Genomic DNA, 21974 nt, shown 5'->3' with positions numbered 1-21974 from the left:
TGGTTACAAATCCCCACATCGTTCTCCGGAACTGGCAGACCATAACCCCAATAAAGACTATAGTGGATTGTCTTTGGCCCGTGAAAAAGAAGTGCTGGATGAATGTATTCCCTCAGGGGAGTCTGAGTTTCCTGCAGAAACATCTATTTTTCTTTCCTTTTATCTGGGTGGTAATCCATGGAAAACCCCCCTCCCCCCAGAAAAAAAAAAAAAAATCATCAAATGTGCCCAGTCATATGCTCTGACCTTACTTTAGTTTAATTCACTACGATGCAAAGTCTGTGGCGGGGAAAAACCGGCGTCAGCAGCAGCTGCGCAAACATTTCTTGAAGAACTTCTTAAACTCGGTGTTGAAGATGGTGTAGATTACGGGGTTGAGGGCGCTGTTGACGTAGCCCAGCCAGGTGACGGTGCTCATCAGGTGGGCAGGGACGTCGCAGGTCACGCACACGGCTCGCGTCGTGTGCACCACGAAAAATGGCGTCCAACAGAACAGGAAACAACCTGCGGGAGAAGAATAAGAGGAGGGGAGATTGAATCTGTTGTGAAATTTTTTTTTGAAATATTGTATCTGAAATATGAAATTATTCAGCTGTAAAAAAATTTTTTAATTCAGATATTTTAAAAAAATATTACAAAATGCAAACATTAGAAAAAAACTATGTAGACAATTGTTAGAAGATGTCTTTTTTTTGTATTAAGCAATATGACCATAGTTTGAATGTCTCTCTTTGGTTAAACCTTCATATCATCCCTTCACAATGTTCAACACGACAATATACGTATAGAATTACTCAATATACGTTTGTACAAAACAATAGGCTCAACTTGATTTTTACATATACAGTACAAAAGATACGGAAAAAAAACCCAGACTATTTCATTTCTATCTTGTTCAGTTCTCATTTCACATCAGATTTCTGTTTTGTAGTATTTTATAGCTCATTCTAGTAAGAATAACATCAGTAGAAACTGTTTGAGAGCTAAAACAGAAGTCTCATGTTGACAATGTTATAAATGTGTGTTGTTTTGCGAGATCACAATGCTACAAATTTAACTGAACTGCTCAATGATTCTGGGGAATTCTTTCAATTGCATTCGCGAAAACGGCCAAATAGTCCTTTCAAACAGCAGACGGTGCCAAGAGTATAGAGAAATTGTCTAATAAGTTCAAATAAAGTGGAAAATGGAGCACAAGTTGGTCTGTGGTTTGTGCAAAAGTGAAGGAAACAATCTTGCAGCAGAAATTTAGGACAGATAAGTTCCCCCTGTGAGAAACCAGAAAATGCTTTCATTGTTTCAGCTTTAAGAAGCGCAAACTGGAGCCGCGTCGTGTCGTTTTCCGGAAGAAGCAGGCCACACGCTGTTCTGCGATGACATTGTCTAGTTTCAGGAGTGCTTTTAATGCTAATTGAAGGAGACTGAAACACGTTCAGCTTTCTTTCTGAAATGCTGATTATTATAGCAAGTGTGACTCATTTTAGGAGATGAGAACTCTTGACAGAATATTCTACACACCAACAATAAATCTGCAATTTGCATGAAAATCTTTGAAAATAGGATTCTGTCTTTCTAAAAAAAAAAAAAAAAAAAAAGGTTTTAGACACAGTTTTCACTCTGTAATCTTTTGTTTTGCTGACACATAGGCCCTGAGTGTCGGATGATGACGCATTTCAAACACAATCGTGTCTCAAAATACTGACAACTGAACACCTACGAACACCTACGCTATCTCTTTGGGTTCTTTGTCTCTCACTCTGCACACTGTTGACCGCTGAACAATTGTGTGTTCTTCCTCCAAGAATTAAAAAAACCACACGGACTGTTCTATCTCGACTTTTTTTTGTCATTCCCCCCCCCCCCCACTGTGAAAGATGGGTGATATTACAGAAGTGAGTGGTATGGCTCTAATGACGTTTTGGGAAAATGGTCGATGTGGTGTTGGCATTTTTCTTTCTTTTTCTTAACAGTGTTTGTTATAGAGGCGCACTCCTCGTGTCATCAGTATTTACTGTACAAATGGTTTTTACCTGGAATTTATGTTAATTTCCTCAAAAAAAAACAACAATTCTGGTTCAATTTGAAAGCTGCAATAACGTCCTCATGGTGCAAATGTGTCATAACTTTTTTTTTAAAGATTCAACTTGCATTAAACTGATAATTACTTCACAAGAGGAATTAATCAACAATCATTTATCAAATATAGCTGCATTGCAGAATCACAGATGAAAAGTCTTCTAAGCAGCAGGCAGCAGTAAATGTAGTACATATATATTTCTGAAGCTGTTGTGATCAATAATATATTTAATTCATTACATCTGAAAGTCCTGGAAGGAGACAAACCATGAGATTGTGCCTCTTTGTGTGTTTTTCTTTACCCCCTCAACTTAAAAATAAGAAAACTTAATGTGAAAGGATGGAGGAAATGTCTTCTGGAGCTGATACACGTACATGCATAGATGCAATTGATCATAGTAGTGGATGTTAATTGATCAGCTGTAACATAATACCTAATTACTGAGTAATTACCACTGATTATCTCTTTGTCAGGGATTTTTGAATTCAGACTTTCAGGATTCACTTAGAATGCACACGCATGCACACGCATGCACACGGACACACACACACACACACACACACACACACACACACACACACACACACACACACACACACACACACACACACACACACACACACACACACACACACACACACACACACACACACACACAAACAAATGTATTCATTACCATTTGAATCGCTATCAATGCTACATTCACTCTTTTCTGTCAGCATTGTGTATTTCTGAGGAGAAATCACAGTGAATCAGTTTAAAAGCACAGCGTAGAACAAATAGAATTTCTATTGAAGAATATTATCTGTGATGTACAAGAAGTCTCTGTTCGCTTCCTCAACTAGATAAAGAAGTCTACATAGTTTCAGAACTAACTTTAAAAAGTAATATAATTAATAGTAATATAATAAGTAGCAAGCTATACAATTAGACAATGAGTGTGCCTTGTATGACAGTTGTGGGCAATATATCTGGGAAAAAAACTTACATTTTAACGCTTATTAAATTGTCAATCATTTTCATTTGAGATTTTTTTTTTTTTTAATACTCATTGAGGCTGAATGATCATTATAGTGAGAAAAGCTTGCGGTTTATTGAGATTTGGCAGGTTTGTATTGTGCAGCAAGGGAACATTTTGTATTCAAAGTTGATGCGTAAGAAGAAATTAGAATGGGAAAGAATGAATATTTGAGTGAGTTTTCTTTAGACCAGAATATGACGTCACAGGAGGTCATTGCCATTCCGGCGAACTACATAAATATCTGCAGAGATTTTACAGAAGCAACCATGACTTGAGCTCCAGCTACAGAAACCTAAAAAAAAACCCAACAGGTTTGTAACTGAATTAAAATAAGATCACTATAAAGTGCTTAAAGAAATGTTATGGCCGATTGATGCATGTTAGTAGTATCTTACAAAAAGGCCATCAGAATTCTAAGTTTACAAATCTCAGACGTGAACAACCATTTTTCTACCGTAACTCAAATGTACTTCCAGACCAGAACTGAAAACTTCCAAGACATTAATAGCTGTCTTCTCCTAATTGAGCACAGCCGCCCCCCCCCCCGGCTGTTCTGCCAGCATCAGCCGAAAATGCGTCAAATTATGAACCGGTGTGCTTCTCAGTGGCTTGACAGTGCTCCTCTAAATGATTCATGAACAGCCTGAGTTCATTAGACACAAGGCAGAAATGTACATCCCTGCTGTTGCATCATTTTGACTCCAGACATGAATTCCTTGGGGCCGTTCGATAAAATCAGTATTATTTTGGTGTTTTCCTCCAGAGGATTTCTTTTGAGAGGAAACAAAGATGCAAAGGCACTTTAATTTTGATCAAAACTGACAGAGGACAGAGATTGATGAGCATTTTTGAAATTGCCGGCCAGTTTTAAAGACCCGAGTGAAAACATGATTAACAGCCCCACCTGCAATCTATCTCTGGCTGCCTTCAACAAACAGCGTCGAGCTCTCGGCTCCAGCAGTTGAGCTGGAAATGATAACTTGCCTTAATAAGCTTAGTTGGCCTGACCACCGAGGTCTCGGGATAAGTGTCACTGAATCCAGCAGAGGCCATTTGTCTCAGGTGCCGTCTCACTTTGGTGATAGCACAGACCCGGTGGATTTATTAGGTTGTGCAGGGACATTGATGGATGGAATCTACATCAGCCTCTGCGGTAGATTGAAGAAGACTTTGCATAGAAATGCAACAGCTCCGCCGCCATTGGTTGGCTCTGCCCACTTCGTATTCTGCAGGTGCGCTCAGGCCAGCACCGATAGCACCGGGGTAAAGGTAGAAATACCTGTTGGCACTCTAAATGTAAATGTAGTTTTTTTTATCCAGGTGCTGCAAATCAAATAACTACTCCAGGGTTACTGTATTTCAAGGACAATCGTAGTACTTTCAGAATCAAGACCAGCAAAGCTTTTAATAAATTCACTCAAGTGACCATATTTATGTCGCACAACACATACCGGAGACAACCGTCCATCCATTTTCTGCAACCAGCTTTGTCCGGTTTAGGGTTTCAGGGAGCTGGACTAAACTGCACCAACTCACACTTGTGAGAAATTCAGTGTCACGACTCACCAAAAAGGCACATATTTGGACTAAACTCCAGGTGGGAGGTTTCCATTGAGGTGTCAGTCCTTGTTCCAAAGGAGTGGTTTCATAGTGTAGTGGTCATCACGTCTGCTTTACACGCAGAAAGTCCTGGGTTCAATCCCCAGTGAAACCAGAACTGGTGAACTTTCTGTTTGTCCACCTTGGTTTGTGTTTACCTTCAATGATAAGAAGTACTTGGGAGTTGTTGGACTGTTGATATTTGACTTCCTTGTATCATCATTTACTTGCTTGGTCCAACTTTCATTTCATTCTTATTCAACTTATGTTTGGAAAACAAAGAATTTGCCCATGCTACAGAGTCAGCATTGTTTGTAGTACTCATTTGGTGAACTTGTAGAAAGTCATGGGTTCTATCCTTAATGGAGATACATCTAGCTTTGATTATTTTGGGATTATATGGACTGTGAATAATTTTAAAGGGCTACCGACAGTCCAACACAAGTCAGGTTCTGGACCGTCCAACATTATAGATAAGAATCTGTGGATGGCTTTTGTTGACTAAAGACTGCCTGAGATGATCTTCTGACATTCTCAACTGTCAGCACTCCCATCTAACTAATCTGACATAATCTGACATGATAAAAAAGGCATATCTATGTTGCACCAAAACAACAGTTTACTAATTCCTAAGGATGTAGAACGCTGCAGCACCTCTGCATTGCATGTCTGCTTCCACACCAAGTTATTTTGCTTGTGTATTTATTTCCTGAGGCACCGGCGACACACTGGAGAGGGTTGACACAGTCGTGCTCTCCGATTCAGTGGAGAATGACGTTATACAGTTGAGGCATCCCCAGGGTTTATGAAATGCCTGTATTGAGCTCACATGGGCAGCCCAAGAGGGTTCCACAGTGTAGAGGTCATCATGTCTGCTGTACAAGCAGAAGTTCCAGTGTTCGATACCCAGTTGGGCAACTTCATCAATTTAATTCTGCATAGCAAAGAATACTGTTTCCTAATGTTACAGAGGATCAACATTGTTGTAGTCATCTACATTTGTGTAAATTGTACAAGGCCATAGGTCATTTTTGGAGGATATGTAAATAATTGCCTGGATCTTTCCAGAACTATCAACACCAAAATGTTTTATCAGGACAAGCCGTTTATGTGCTCTTATGTGTTATGCCAGCTCCGTGACTGAAACCTCACAACACCACACAGTGTGACTGCTGCGACGAGCAGCAGCTATTACCATACCAATACAAATTCAGCACAAGATGATGCGATGACCAAAGCAACTCAAACATGGTAACAAACCAAAATAAGCAGATTCCCAAGGAGAAAAAAATGTGCTGGACCGTGTCCAGATTCTCCATCTGCTTTGATACCGAGCTTTTCCCCTGTACAAACACTGCCCGATTCTGAAATCCTTCACTTTCTTGAAGGCAGGGTATTAATAATAAATAATAATTAAAAAAAACAACCCAGTTAGTAGGGGCATTCCTATTGTCAGGACCAGCTGAGCGGAACGGTGAGGCACAGCAGCACAAACCAAATCACACAGGCTCTGGGAAAACATGGCGATGACCCACAGAAAGGCCTCGCCTAAACCAGGAATATTCTTACACATAGCGTTTGGTCAGATTTGGTTGCCTGAAAGGTGTTAAACTCATCCACAACATGTACATCAACCAACATATTTACAAGGTGTTGGGGCAACCGACCATTCTGGCCGATCCATTTTACTCACTCGGTTGCTGGGAGCATCGGCAAAGGGCAAAAGGTAGATTAACCATAGTAAGAATATGCATAAATTCATACCCACAGGACATTTAAAGTCACAGTAGTGTGCCACTCATTATCTCGTCTATTATTCTGGTCTGTATTGAATTCTGCAGAGTTGGAATGGAACTTCAATGTCTTTATTCATGGACGACTCACACGGGAAATTAAATTGTCAGAATCCCAGACAACGAGTCTGTATTGTGTTTGAATGACCTTGCAAAAGCTCAATAAAAGGTGAAGTGGGGGAAAATGTGAATATTTGTCTCGGAAATTGTGACAATTTAAAAAAAAAAAAAAAAAGCACAGCAATGCTAATGCTTCCTATAAATATTATGGGAACAGTTGCTATACAGTTCAACTTATCAAAGAACATCATGCGAATGTCTCACTTCTCATTCGAGTTTATTTGAGCAAGCGACAGAACATTGTTGTCGAGAAATCAGACGGCAAAGTCGGGAGGGATTATTGTAGCTGTCAAACCAGACAATGTGAGAGCAAGACAACGAGCGAGCTGCGTCGTCTGTGGAAACAACAGACCGTCAGTTGCAGCCGTTTGTGAGTCAAATATTTTTTTTGAATTGCACAAACAGCCTTTTCATTTAAAGCCATCAAACTCTGGAATCAGCTTCCGAACAGTCTGAAGCTTTCTTCTTCTCAAAACCTAAAAAAAATGACATTACGGAAAAGCAGCTATGTCGGCATTAGTCTATTTTAACTGTCCAATGTATTGTTGTATAATGTATTTTAGCATTTTGTATGAATTCTAGGAATTCAGGTATTGCATTTTAATGGCATTTTAACTGTTGTTGTTAATAATAATGTTACTGATTTCACTGTAGTTTATATTTGTAATGTGTATTATAATGTATTCCTGCTCGTTGTATTTTCTGTATAATGTGTTCAATAAGATTTTTAATATCTGTAGGAATTTTTAATCTTCAGCTACATTTTAATGGTGACTGCTAATGTTGTACATCTTTACTGTGTGTGATATTTGTAAATATGTATTTTGTATGTATGCTGTGTGCCTGCCCGGGAACTGCAGATGGAAATTATCTACAGCTAAAATCTGCTTCAAAGTATCTTTTCTTCAAGATTAATGTTTTTGCACATGGTCCCTGAAAAGCAAATTAAATAAACAAAATACAATGTTGTACAATTACCGTCCACCAATTCTGTGAAAATCAAAGATGTGCTGTTTTGAAGCTGTGAGTCTTTTTGCATACGTGACGATTTTGAAGGAGTTTTGTTGAATTTGTTTTAAGAATTATGTTCCGCTGACTGCAGTTGTGTTGCAATACCGATCTCCTTCTACACAATAAGCTTCAATTTTGGGATTGGATTGTGCAAAATCAGCTCTTTCACCCCACAACAATTGTTATTACAAGGCTATGGAAAATAATTAAATATAAACGGATTCATGTTTAGTTGTGCAAATTTAGTTTTATGTCTTTCTGGCCAGTGTCCTTTAAAACGTGAGCGGAACGTAACAAGACGGTTTCACTGTGGTCAACATTATGTCTATGTTACACAGTGTGTTATAAAACCTGATGTTCCATACATTCATCTTCTAATTCAACTTCCACTAATGTTTTAAACTCCTTTATCCAGTTCAGGGTCCCAGAGTCATATCTCCAGCAAATACAGACACCTGCCTTGATTAAGTTTGCAAAGCTAACAAATGACAAATCAACAAGTTAATTATTCTTTCATGATTTCGTTTAGGTTTGTCATGGATTCACAGCATCGTGATCGTCACATCTGATTTACTTGGTTTGATCCTCATTGGAGTGTATTAACCCATTATCAAGACAGAGTTCACCTGTCTAACCGCCTTGAAGCCTTGCACTGCATTCTATGAATTGAATTTGTCTGAATTATATTTACGTGACACTCAGTTATGAATCTTTGTGGTGTTTTTGATGAGATATGGATTTTGTAAAAGTTCAAACGGGGCAAAGCGGAACGTGCATAATCTCAAATGAGGACTTTTCAAGCCCGATGTGTAGAACATAACATTCCCATGGAAACACAGATTCAATGGCACGTTTCTTCTTGCCAATGTCAGACGTCTATGCAAAGCGTCAGACCAGATCCAGGATGAGAGAAGCAGAAGAGCCAATATATAAAATTCTCTACAGGTTTTAGGCAAAAGTCCTGCAGCAAACTAGACTTCAATCAGAGGTATGAACTCAAACCTGGACGAAATATTTGATTTTAATCCTCCAGCGATCCCCCGGCTCTCCAGCCCGTGTGCGGTGGGATTTCTTGTTGTTTTCTCTGAAAACACACGCCTGCTGCTGTACATGACAACTCCGAACTTATCCTCAGGCCACAACGACGAGCCGAATGGGTTGAAGTCGGATAACAGTTGTCTGATGGTTCATCGCTGGATTAAAGTAATTTCCACACCACACACGGTCTCAGTTTTTACAATAAAAATGGTATTAAAGAGTGCCTCAGTGGAATTTCATTTGAAGTTTAGCTGCCTATTTAACTGTTAGCCAATTTAAAATTCAACAGCTAGTTTGTTTTAATAATTTAACATTAAACCAAAGCTCTCAGAGTTGATAAGTTCAGAGCTGCCGTCAGCAGTTCAGAGAAAACGGCTCTTAGTGAATAAATTATACACGTTATTAGGTTAAATGGTGACCTTTGACCAGTTTTTATAATTTAATTTAATACAAATGAACTCTTGCTGGAAACTGCAAAATGAAATGCAAAAAGGGTTTGGCTGAAAACCTTGTGAATATTAATCAGTGCCTGGAGCACATCTAAAACAACATACAGCTTTTAATTGGTGATTGACATTCAAAACATTCATTGGCGCCATTTAAAAACATATGAATGTAATATAAAGGTGACCCGTCACACTGTGTTTTGAAGGTAATTTGTGATCGTATGTGTAATTGCGTGAATCCCCGCCTGCGACTATCGTGACCTTTGACCTTTGATGGATTAGACATTGTTCTGTGATCACGCAAGGTCATTAGACCAAAACAACAAGATTTTTTATTTTACTCAATAAATGTGAGTTTCCAAAGGTACAATCAAAATCTGTACAATTCCAAACAATACCAGGGCTAAGATATAGATACAGTATTTATGTTCCTGTGCTGTTTACCTCATGTGCCTCACAACTGAGTGTTTGTTCAAAGCCTTAGCTATTAATGAGTCTCAATGGTTTTATGGTCTTACACCACCACACACTGTTTTACGTCACTCAAGTTGGGCTTAAAATCTGCAGGTCGCTGCAGTTTGCACACGATGTGTAGCAACATGTGATTGAAAACCTGGAGAATTTGCATTGTGTTTGTCTATTTAAGCCCTTCATGGCCATTGTGCAATAAGGAAAACTGCAACCTTGCAGGTGGAAACAGAAAAGTTCAGCTTGTGTACATGAAGCAATGGTGTGACCTCCCAATCAAGTGTTGCGTAATTGGATTGGTGGCTTTAAGCTACGCGGTCAGAAGCTTTCGTCCATCGGCCGTGACACAAACAATGATCAACACTGAAAAGACAAAGTGCAGAAGTAAAGTGTTGTGATCCAGTGGAATTGTGGGAGCAGAGTTATTTTCCCCAACGTTAAACACTTCCCACGATGGGAAGGCTGAATTAAGATCCAGACGAGACGTGGTTTGAATCGAAAACAATGTGATCCCGTTTGATTTGATTAATTGTCGAGGAATTACAAGCGATGCTGCGCTGATTTTAAACAGGGCTTCAAATTCCAATATTGAACATTTCAGCAACCCTTCTAAAAACAGTCAGGAGGAACCTTTACTTCCATTTGCTGCTACAGTGAAAGAACAAATAACTGAAATACAAAGACCTGCCATCCATCATAAGAAGGCTTTATACCTTTGCTCTCCCACCCGATAAACTCTGATGAAACGATAACATTTCCACCATCTGAACATTGACACAGTATTTTTTATTTTGCCTTCATCATGCAATAAATCTGCAGCAGGGAATGTCCAGTGAATGAATGCTTTTTTGATTATTACTTGTTTTGATCCAAAACTGTTTTTCAAATAGTGCCAGTTATCTGTCTGCTCACGGTTGCTTTGAGTCTTTCCTTGATCCATTTGCATCGGTTTATATTCTGGTTGTGTCTTATCATAGTATTTTTGTGAAAGTACTGTTACTCAGCAGCACTTTATAATTCACTTGGAGTCACTTTATGTTTTACATCAATAAATCTGTGTCATAGTAATTATGTATATTTTTTATCCTTGTATATTCATCAATATATAGTGGTTTAAAATACATTTGTTGTCATCTATTGTAGTTTTGTTTTGCTTCTATCATTAATTCCTTTGTATCATTCTGGTTGCTTCACATTATTTCTGGTCTTTTGGTTTCTCGTCATCGTTTTCCTAAATGGGTGAACTTCACCTGGACTTTCTGTGGTGTCCAAGATCAAGAAAAAAACCCAATATGGTGCATTTTAGATAATAGTTACTAACTGAATTCAAATGAATCTTTTTGTAATGTTGAAACAAACTTGACTGGTGGAGAAAACCCACGCACAAAGACAAAAATGTAAATCTTCAAAAAAAAAGCCCCATAATCAGACTGCAAACACAACACTACTTTCATAAAACATAACTGTAGAGTATATTTTGAAGTTAACGACACCTTGGACCACCACAGTCTTAGTCATGCATGAGAAAGAGTCTTCATCATTTTGCATGTGGTTCTGAATTCCCCATTTTTTGCAAGAAGTGCTAAAGGGAACACACCCTGAGTGAAAGGCAATCATTTCACACACATCTAGTTCTCAATAATTCCTTCTATTTATTTGCACTCTGACATTTATTTGCACTTATGAAGTTTATCGAGGTGCCATCTGGACCTACATAATGACACTTTGATGAAATGGCCTCTGCCCAGATTCACAGTTCAGTGGAGCTGATATGAACCACCTCACAATCACACTCCTCCGCAGGATTCTCATTATCTGTTTGCATCAATCATAAATTATTAATAAGTTGATGGATTTGTTTAAAAGGTTATGCTGTTGCGCAACGGATGACATTCTCTTATCTCTGGAGTGATTTTCTGCTGATCCCATTCTGAGCTTGCATGTTCACCCTGTCCCTGGCTGGGATTGCTTTGGTACTATGAAATCCTTATTTCTAATTGTTAGCATATTATGTTAATTAATCATAATAAATATCCTTCAGGTGGTAATATTTGTGAGATCAGCTGTAACCTCTGACAGACTGCAACCTGTCCAGACTGTCTCCTCCAGGTTGGAAGATGGAGGGACTTGCTAAAATACACCTCAGTTGCTGCTCCGGCTCGACCAGAGACACTTTTGCCACTCACCTACCACGACGGGCAGCACCCTCATGGCTTTCCTCTCCCTGCTGTTGATCTTGGCTCTCTTCTTGATGTACTGCCGATGGCTGAACGTCACCGTGGGCACCGAGTTCTCCCGGTACTGTCGGGGATAAGGGATCTCCTGCTGCATGTAGTCGCCCGTGTCGTCCAGCCGAGACTGGGCCAGGTCCCTCTCGATGATCCTCGGCAGAGGCAAGGGCAGAGGCCCCGGGATGGTGCCGGTCAGTGGGGGGAGGGCGGTAGCCACGGCGGCGTGCTGCAGCTTCCTGCAGGCCTCGATGCTGCTGCGCAGCTTGGCCTTGCGGGTCTCCTCCCAGTGCCGTAGACCGCGGAACACCCCGAAATAGAGCAGCACCATTATGGGGCAGGGGATGAAGAAGGAGCAGACGGAGGAGTAAACCACGTAGTTGTTGTCTTCCAGTTGGCACCGGGTGGGATCGCGGTCCGGTATGCGGTTGATGCCGAAGATGACGGGCGAGGCCACGGCGAGCGCCAGCAGCCAGGTGGCCGACAGCAGGATGAGCTGACGGTGGTCCACGTGTTTACGGTTGTAGTTCAAAGGTATGGACACAGCAATGAACCTGCAGAGGTGAAGAAGGGCCAGTCAAACGGAGGAAAGGTACATCCAATTGTGTCGCAAACATAAAGTACAACTCAGTATTTCTAATGATAAGTTTTAAAGTAACTCCTTTACTTTTTGGCCATTGCACATATGTAACTGATTTCATACTGTTAAAGTTACTGAAGTTTCAGATGGCTCGTTGCTTTTTGTCCTGCATGAAACTTGTTGACCTGCAGAGTTCATTGTTGCTTCACTGAATGCTCGTAGGAATATCAGCAGTACACTATTAATATCTGTTGTCTTTGTATAGAGCAGCTGTGTTACTGTTTTACTAACATCCTGTTTACTTGAGGAGGAGCGCCCTCATCAAACTTGGACGAGCTCTGGCCTTTTGATGGGAACACCCACGGTGTTCCACAGTTGATAACATGAGCATCAGCTGGTTTCCAAAGAAGCTGCATTAGCAGTCTTCACAAAACACCAGCTTCCCTTAATCTCGACTGCCGTCTGCATGTTTTATTCCATCTAGTCCATTTTGTTCCTGCACCTCGTGTTGTCATTATTTCATTAATCAGTTTCTTACAAGAGATGAGAAAGGCTTTTCAAGGCACTTCCCGGGGTGTCCATAAAACTCTTTACTGTTATCTGAGGGGGCATTTGCAATATTGTGTAGGACAGTGTGATATGCTGTTTGTTCGCAGATCATGGAGTCAAGCTCTCAAGTATGGAAATTAGATTTTTTTTCCTTCAACAAATAAACAAACAAAACAAGAAACATATGATATTTATGAAAATAGCTATAAATTGAAGATCAAAGTGAAAATGAAAACATATAAATCAATTAATAAAAATGAAATGAAATGAAATTACAAAAACAGTGTATGATTATACCACAAGAAGACAACACAAATACATACAATTGAATCATGCAAAACTGTGGTTTTTCAACAAATATGGACCATATTCATAAGCAAATTTCCTGTCCTTCTTTTCAACGATATACGTTGCACATCTTTCCATGGGAAGATTTGCAGCTAGTTCCTTTATCCATTGTCCAACAGTTGGTGTGTCCAAACATGAATGAGATTCTATGGAGACACAGCATGTGGAAGCTGAAGTTGGTGATCTGTAAATCCTGCCCTCATAAAATCTGCAGTATGTGCATTAACTTGTTGTCTGAAGTCATAAGTGCCATGAGAGAGCACTGTTTTAATTGGCACCGCTTACCCAGGCTGAGGTGAAATTGAAATTTGAATGCTTTGTTGTGTTTTATCGTCCCTTTTGAGCTATTTGGCCACCAAACGTGAATGAGGATTTGAATTGTGGCGAAACAAAAATCAAATACAATGGAATCCGACTTGTTTTTCATGGGGAGAATAAGCTCCACCACCCCCACCCCGCCACCCCAGGTGAGAGCAGCAGGATGATTTATGTCTTCAGCGGACAAAGGCACACATACCGGTCCACACTGATGGCGCACAGGTTGAATATGGATGCGGTGCACAGCATCACATCCATGGTCATCAGGCCGTCGCACATGACCATGTTCAAAGACCAGACTCCCCCCTGAAACTGAACACAAACACACAAACAGCCACTGCTTAGCTGCCCCAAATCTGGGAATAAATACCTGTAATCCCCGCCCGGAGTTCGCGCCGCCGTGGCTCACAAACATTCCTCCCGTGAAACCCTACTCCGTCCCAACACGGCCCTCCTTTCCCCATGACTTTTTCTTCAGGTTAGCGGGGCAGGTTTGAAGTTTTTCTAATCCGCTGATTGCACGCGGACAAACCAAATGGTGTGACACTCGGCGGATTAACTGGCTGCGACCACTGGTACAGGTAACGGGATCACAAAGGAAGCTAATTAGGATTGACTTAGAGGGAAGCCTCAGTGGGGCCATCGCCGGGATATTTTGGCAGATGGACGAGCAGACAGGTGGCTTTTAGTACTTCAATGAGCACGGATTACACCCTTTAAAGATCTTTGCATATAAATGACTATGAATCATGTAATCTATTCGTAATAGTATAAATCTGTCAATAATTAATTCAGACTAAAGATGTAAGAGGCACTGCAGGGCCTCTATTTTGTATTGTTAGATCATTAGACACATCCAGTCACACCAGTTCAAATGTTCTGCAGCTGTTTCTTTTCCAGTCTGCAGGTGTGAAGCAAATTGGCTCACAGTTAATATTAGAAATTCCAAAAGTGCTGTGGGCTGCAAAATAGTCTCTCAGATGGATGTTGCCTCTTTATGGAGCTGACTTAGACTGTTTTTACTGATACTACATCTTTGTATTGTCAATGTTGATGTTTTTTTTGTCTTGGCAATTCTCTGTTTGTAGGCAATTCTCATATTTTTACAATTGTTTTTGGAATTTATTTTCCTTATGTCCTTATGTGGCAATTACTATTTTGTGGGGTTCTTTTGTTGCATAATATTGTAACTGTATTGCACCATTGCATATGTAACTCCCATATTTGTCTTTTTTTGTTCTAACCCTGTGTCATTTCCAGGTTGTTTCGTCATTTAGTTTCTTTGTCTTTTTGGTCGTTTTATGAGGGGGTGTGGAGGGGGAGTGGGGGTGTTCTATCATTATATTTGATATATTGGTACATTTGTTTATATTCTGTGGATGGTACAGGGGTTCAATGTGGATGTGGTGCTGTGCACTTCATCCATATTCAACCTCTGTATCAGGATGGACAGGTATGTTTGTCCAGTGAAGACTCCACATAGTATTAGAACTGTATGTAGTCATAAATGTTGTTCTTAACTTTTACCAAATGTTCTTGCTCTTGGTGTTTTATTATGCATCTAGATTGTGTGCATAAAGACAAAGAATTGCCCTCTAGGATTATTAAAGTATTTCTATTCTTTGCACTGATGTTACATCATAATATGATTGTCTGATATTTATTCCTTCATGTGAAAGAATATCTACATTGGCATGTCTTTGAAAATGTTCTGTCATGTTTTGATAGTTTCTGTTGCCATTTCGCTTCAGAAATTGTGACTTGGCCTCTATTTGCAGTTTGCAGTTGTCTTATTGTTTGTGCAAATTGACATAGTTTTGTGGACAATTTGCAGATCAGCATTTTGTATATTTATACTTTTATAAGAATGCTTTTTGGTCTTTTCATTGCATTTCCTTTGTTATTCCCGTACTCTCGTTTTGAGGATATGCATTTGTCTATGTGGATATTTTAGGTAATATGAAGACGTTTTGCATATAGTAGCAGCATTTCTTTGTCAGTTTGCGGTAGTTTATTGCCTTCTGTTGTTGATGTCTGTCTGTGATTAATGTGTGTGCTAATTTGACATCAAATTGAAATTATGTTGTAATTTGTGGTCGTACTGCATCACTTTTATAGATGTGTTCTACACTTTGTTGTCAATTTACTACCTTTTTTATTATCACCTCAAATATCTGAGTGGTTGTTTTATGCATACTTCAGTACAAATATACAATATACATTTGTAGTTTTGCGACCATTTGGTACTGTATTTCTTGTGTAGCATTTCCATTAGGGTCTTTGTTTGCGCAATTACTTCAAGCAGATGGTAGAATACCGCAATGAAAAGCTTCCTTAACACCTCACAGCCACGCGGACGGTCATCTCATCACCCGGTGTGATGAACGCTGACCCTCCTGGACCCTACACGGAGTAAGTCGACAGTATTGATTACCCCCGAGCCGGATGGTTCTCACCTCTGCGTAAACGAAGAGCGGCAGCACCAACACCGCCAGCAGCAGGTCTGCGAACGCCAGACTCACTATGAAGTAGTTTGTGGTGGTTTTTAACGCCTTTTCCAAGTACACACTGAGGCACACGAGTACGTTTCCACCAATGACGACCACGATGAGCAGAATCCCGAAAATGAGCGCCGGGAAATTGTAATATGTGCCAGCCACCACCGCCGGCAGCGTGTTGTTAACATCCGTCGAGTTGTCCGACATGGTCGCCGGAGTTGCGCCGCGCGCCGCAGACTGACGGGCTCCCTGTCCGACGGAGAAGAGCTGTATCCAGGGTAGTTCTCATCTATGGGCCGTATCCACCGGGAGGGTTACAGGTGAAGTAAGTTCTCCCTCCTAGGGTGCGCAGGATCCGCGCCGAACCCCCGGTGCGCTCCTCCGCTCTCTCTCCGCGCGCAAAAGCACGCAACTGGAGCGCACTTCATCCGCCCCTGACGCAGCCCTCCAACCACACTTTTGTCTTTGACAAACTGTTATCCAGTATGATGTCCAAGGATGTGGCTCAGTTTCCCCGTCGTCTCCTCAGCCCACTCCTCCCGCGGGAATAAGTTAGCGGACTGAACGAATCAGAAGGCAAAGGCTTTAAATCCGTGGCGCACAAATCTGCTTAGCCAAGCTCTGCTCGCTGTGTTCACAGCTTCAGCAGGGTGACGAATCAGGCTCCACGAGACTGAAAACGGTGTGGCAATCAGCCACTCTTCACTTACTTTGTTTATACTGCAGAATAAATAATAAGTCAGGCCACCCCGCCAATTTTACGCATGGCGATGTGCCATTATAAATACAAACACTCTCCTACCATCGTCTATCCCGCAGAGGTGAAATCTTTGATTAGATGAGCAGCATGGAATCACAAATAATAAAACAGCAGAGACAACCAGAGAGCTGCAGGAGGAGAGCACTAATGCAAAAGCAAGAAAATGTAATATCTGTATCAAATGGACACACTCAAATCATATGACTTATACGGAATTTCAGATCGACTCAATTCGTCAAGATGACGGTTCTGGTCAATGATCATTCAGTCTGACCACGTTTCAGAGATTTTTGTTCTTTGTGCTCTCGCCTCACAGCTCAAGAGCCTTTCTGTGTCGACCTCTCTGTGCATTGGATGTCTTCAAGACTCAAGAAAATGCAGGTAAAGAAAATGGGAAACTCACTCTGCCAACTCACTGCACATTTTTATCATAGCATATTTGAAAACATAATAAAAAAAAAAGCTAAGAGTATATTTTGCAAAGCATTTCTTTCTTAAGACCGTCATGGGATCACTGTATAATTCTATATACTAAAGTGATGCAGGAATGCTGGATAAAGAGAGGAGTCTGAAAAAGAAAGTATGCAGGTTGTGTAGGTGTGTGTCCTGCAGGCCAGATCAATAAACACCGTTGCCATCCAATAACCCGGCAGGCTTAAACAATAGGACCCACTGATTATGCAAATGTGGTCTTTTGAAAGATGCTCTTGTTTTTTTTGTTTTTTTAAAAAACCTGTGTTGATTGTGTGAACATGTGTGATTCAAGGATTTGTGCTGATGAATGTCGAACTTCAATGACATCCTGATTGGCACACTGTTGTGAAAGTGCCATTTTATCCTTCCTGATGGTATTTCTTTCCCCATATATACACATAAATGTGTTGTACTACTAGACAATACAATACAATACAATACAATACAATACAATACAATACAATACAATACAATACAATACAATAGTGCAGTGAGCTGCTGTTGCAGTGATTTGAGATGACAACAAATCACAGCTTAAATTCAAGCACCTTCTCTAAATTATCTACAGTAATGGTTCGGAGAGGTTTAAAATGGTGGGGCACTATTTTTAGAAATGTTTTAGCAATTCTTACAAGGTTTGTTTTTCGTTTGGTGAAGATGTCAGGTGACAGTCTCATGTGACTATTTGCAGTTTTTGGTGTCAAATGTTTGTGACTCACACGAGGCTGTGACGTTGGGGAATCTTTACAGAGCCAAATCTTCAGGAAACACACGTTGTTACGCTTCTAATACATGAATCTTTAATTCCACAGCCGAGGGGCAGAAAGAGGGCTGTTAATTCCTGGTCTCGTCCTCACCCCAATGTGTCAGAATCCGGGTATCATATGCTGCGAACAGTTGATGAGGTTTTTTTAGCGACTTTTACATTTCATCTCTCAGTTAAAGGTGTCTGCGTTTCCTCCCGTGGCGTGAATATCGTCACAGAGAAAGTCAGCAGCAATCAGAATCACGTGTTGCCACAAAGCCCCGGGAAGACGAAAAGCCAAGAAGAAAAAGTGCACGTGCTTAGATGAAACACAAAGCAGATGTTCAAGCTCAGTCTTTGGGCCAAATATATATAAAGAGGTGTTAGATCACTGTGAGGAACTTCACACTAATGGGTACAAAGACCCCAATGGCTGCCAACCTTTCCAATGTGAGGAAGATGTTAAATATGTTCGAATCACACTGAGATCAAACTTGTCGGCTTAACTTGTGCATTCAGTGTTTAACAATCCCCTCCAGTCAAATTGGAGGATATATAAAAGTACTCTGCTTACCGCTACTTATCTGTCATCTCGTCCTTTGTGTGCCACAAATCCTCGGTTTTAATGGAGACTAAAAAAAGGAGGCCTTATGCTCTCAGCGGGAGATTCGTCCTCGTGGTGTCAAACTTTTAACACCTGCAACAGAAGAGCTCAGACATTCTAAGCAAAGTGACCCCGAAAAGGTCGCCCAATGCACAAATGTGCTCATTATCACAGTAAACTGCTCGTGTAATGTCACCACTCTGGACTGTAATTATGAAATAACTGTTCTCTGAGCATATAATAATCCTGTTCAAATTACTGAAATAAAAATGAGATCATCTTCTTGAGATAGAATTCTGACATTTTTGTCAGTTTAATATAACTTACAAGGTAATATAAGAAATATTTTATATGCAACTAAAGATAATCTTAAAGGTGCCATATAATACAGTTTTTAAACTGTGTAATGTGAAAACGTTAAATCCAGTTCTGGAGCATTACTTTTATAGTAAGTATATCCCAGTGTCGGCAACATTACTGCTTACCAAAGGTGTTCACATCCAGGATATAGAGAATCTTCCTCCAACTAAATTGTGTTAATTCACCTGAAGTTAATGAGTGAGTCTGTCATCAGACTGACCGACACAACTATATGGAAATGACAAACTCACTGTTCAAATCTGTGTAACTATACGCGCCAAAATAACTTTAGCCTTATAAAGTCTTATATGAAAAGACAGTTTCTTCATTGTCATGGGTCATAGAATATACATGACACATGATACATTGTGGAAAATCAGTTTAATCCATCAGTTTAATCCATTCAGCCTTTCATATAACAGACACAAGTATGTAAAAGATAGTCAACTCACTCATCTATTCTGTGCCTGTCCACACAAGAAAATTATACTCTGAAAGGTTGACATTATTACAGCATTTTATTTCTCGCACAAGTGTCAGTAGAGGTCAAAGTTAATATATTCAGCATCATATTCAACTCGAACAGGGACTTGGTAGAGTGCATACCTTTTTTGTCACCAAGGAAAACCCAATGGATTACAGGGTGGTTTGAGCCACCACACCACTCCTTCTTTCCATTCAATCATTCATTCATTTTATCATGTCATGTCATTTGACTGGGGTCAATTTATTCAGAGGGGGTGAGAGGATGGATATATAGATATATTGATAGATAGATAGATAGATAGATAGATAGATAGATAGATAGATAGATAGATAGATAGATAGATAGATAGATAGATAGATAGATAGATAGATGGATAGATGGATAGATAGATAGAAAAACAAACAAACAAACAAATAAATAAATAAATGCTGACAAAAGCAACATTCGCCCCAACTTTCTCAGCCGAAGGTAATAAAAGATGATGCAATTCTCTATGAACAAATGTCAGAATGTGAATGGAAAATTGTGATGAAATCACATTTAACGTTCAGGCGCCCCTGCAGCGCAGCCACTTGTGCCTTGAGCTTCCCTGCATCCAGTTTTTTTTTTTTTTTTTTTGCTCCTGCCACTCGACCAGCGTTTTTCAGAGGTCATCCCGTCCCTAATGGGGCCCATGATGGCTCTGTAATCCTGCAGGTGGCCTCAAACCCGTCTTTAATGAAAGATAAGCCCCCTATTGAGTAGCTGCTTGTGTAGATTTGGAGGAGGTGGGAGCGTCTCATTCAGGTTCGATTAAAATATTCATAAATGGGATGCAGAGCAGGAACACAGAGCAGATAATGGTTTAGACGGAGGGATACGTGTGGAGAGGTGTTTTCCTCCTGGTAAATAGTCGCCTCACTTCACAACCTGATGATTATTAATTCGAGATAAAAAGAAACAATAGGTACATTGAGAAAATATATGTACGACATGAGACAAATGGAAAACGTCTTAAAGAAATACGTCCTGCTGCGAGAAACATGGAAAAGATGGAGGTGAACTGGAGCAATTAAAAACAGAGCATCAGCAACAACCCCCCCCCCCAAAAAAACCAAGAATTCAATATTTTCTTCCCCACTGAGCCATAAGCCCTGCTGATGTTTTTAATTCGAGCTGCTTGTCATTCCTCCTTAGATATCTGCAAATCCCTGACACATATGCACACTGAGCAGGGGCGGAAATTAATTACCAATTCTCATTATTATTTCTCTCGTGTGTGATTCCTGTCACACACAAGTACAATTTATGCCATGCACCATCCTTTGATACCTTTGAGATCCCAACACCGTAACACGCAAGCCTTTGGATCGACAGTTCCATACCCCAACGGGATTGTTCTTCCTAAGTTTCTGCTTAAAAAAATCTGCTCACATTTACAAAATAAATTACCGATTCATTTTTCAATCATCTAATTCAATTTCCCTGTGAAAGATGTTCTTTGAACAAGGATATTAAATTACATGTCTTTGACTGGCAATGTTATTTATTTATTGATTTGAAATAAGAAATAAGTAACATACTTTTACTAAAGTTTTTTTTTCTTCACAAGCATACGTATACTTATGTGTGAGGCAAATGCAAGCAATGCAACAGTCGTGTAATTACTTTGATACGGTCAAACTTCAAGGGTTTTCTTTTTTAAAGGAGTCAATATTCACTTGACATACATAATTATTTTTTTTACCAAGCCTGCACTATAATTCTGTAAGTCACTTGCAAACATATCCAATAGGGTTAAGTACACTTTTTTTTTAATGTCTTTTTGTCTGATACTGTTTTTTGTTTTTTTTAAAAAGGGAAATCTTATGAAGCAAACAACTGGAAATAACATTCTGGTGTGATGTGATGATGTTTATTGTATTTGTCAACAGTCGTTAAAGCTTTTGGAGGTTTCGAAGGACGACAAATGTCCTAAGTTTGACTCTGGGCTTTGCACCTTTCTGTGAAGAATTTGTTCCCTTCGTTCCAGAATGAGACCTGCTTTATGAAAAAAACTTCAAAATATCCATCTGAGTCAATGCAACAGTCTCTGATCTGCACAACTCGGGCGCCCCCTGCTGGTCAGACGGGGGACAACAACTACAGTTTTCGATATACGCACGTTACTGGATTTTTTTTTTTGCGTTTTCTGGTCGATCTGCACGCAGTTTTGTTTTTTTTCCTTCTTCTTCTTTTTTTTTTTTTTATTACTGCATGCAGACATAATGTATGGGCTCAATGCATGTGGCAGCGTCGCACTGTGAGCCGTTTGTTCCCACACAGATGTGGAGAGACGAGCAGCCTGTGTCCGAGCGCGCAGCGCGCACAGAGCCGCCTTGTCCGCACGCTGAGCCCGCAGCGTGTCCCACGTTGTGCCATCCTAACTCTCTGTCATTATGATCATGCGACAGGAAGGGGAGACAGGGCGA

The 21974-nt window shown here is 40.2% G+C and overlaps 1 protein-coding gene across 1 annotated transcript; it reads right to left on the bottom strand.

The window, feature by feature from the left end:
* Positions 1–301: 301 nt before the first annotated feature.
* On the bottom strand, positions 302–16301 carry LOC308131942 (D(4) dopamine receptor-like; the record flags this gene model as incomplete). Its single annotated transcript, XM_080498845.1, has 4 exons — positions 302–504; positions 11760–12355; positions 13796–13908; positions 16053–16301. The coding sequence occupies 4 exons, from the start codon at positions 16299–16301 to the stop codon at positions 302–304; spliced, it is 1161 nt and encodes a 386-aa protein (XP_080354971.1).
* Between the last annotated feature and the right edge of the window lie 5673 nt (positions 16302–21974).

Source organism: Blennius ocellaris (assembly GCF_963422515.1).
Source record: "Blennius ocellaris genome assembly, chromosome: 1".
Lineage (NCBI taxonomy): Eukaryota > Metazoa > Chordata > Actinopteri > Blenniiformes > Blenniidae > Blennius > Blennius ocellaris.
This window is presented reverse-complemented; position numbering and strand designations above follow the sequence as displayed.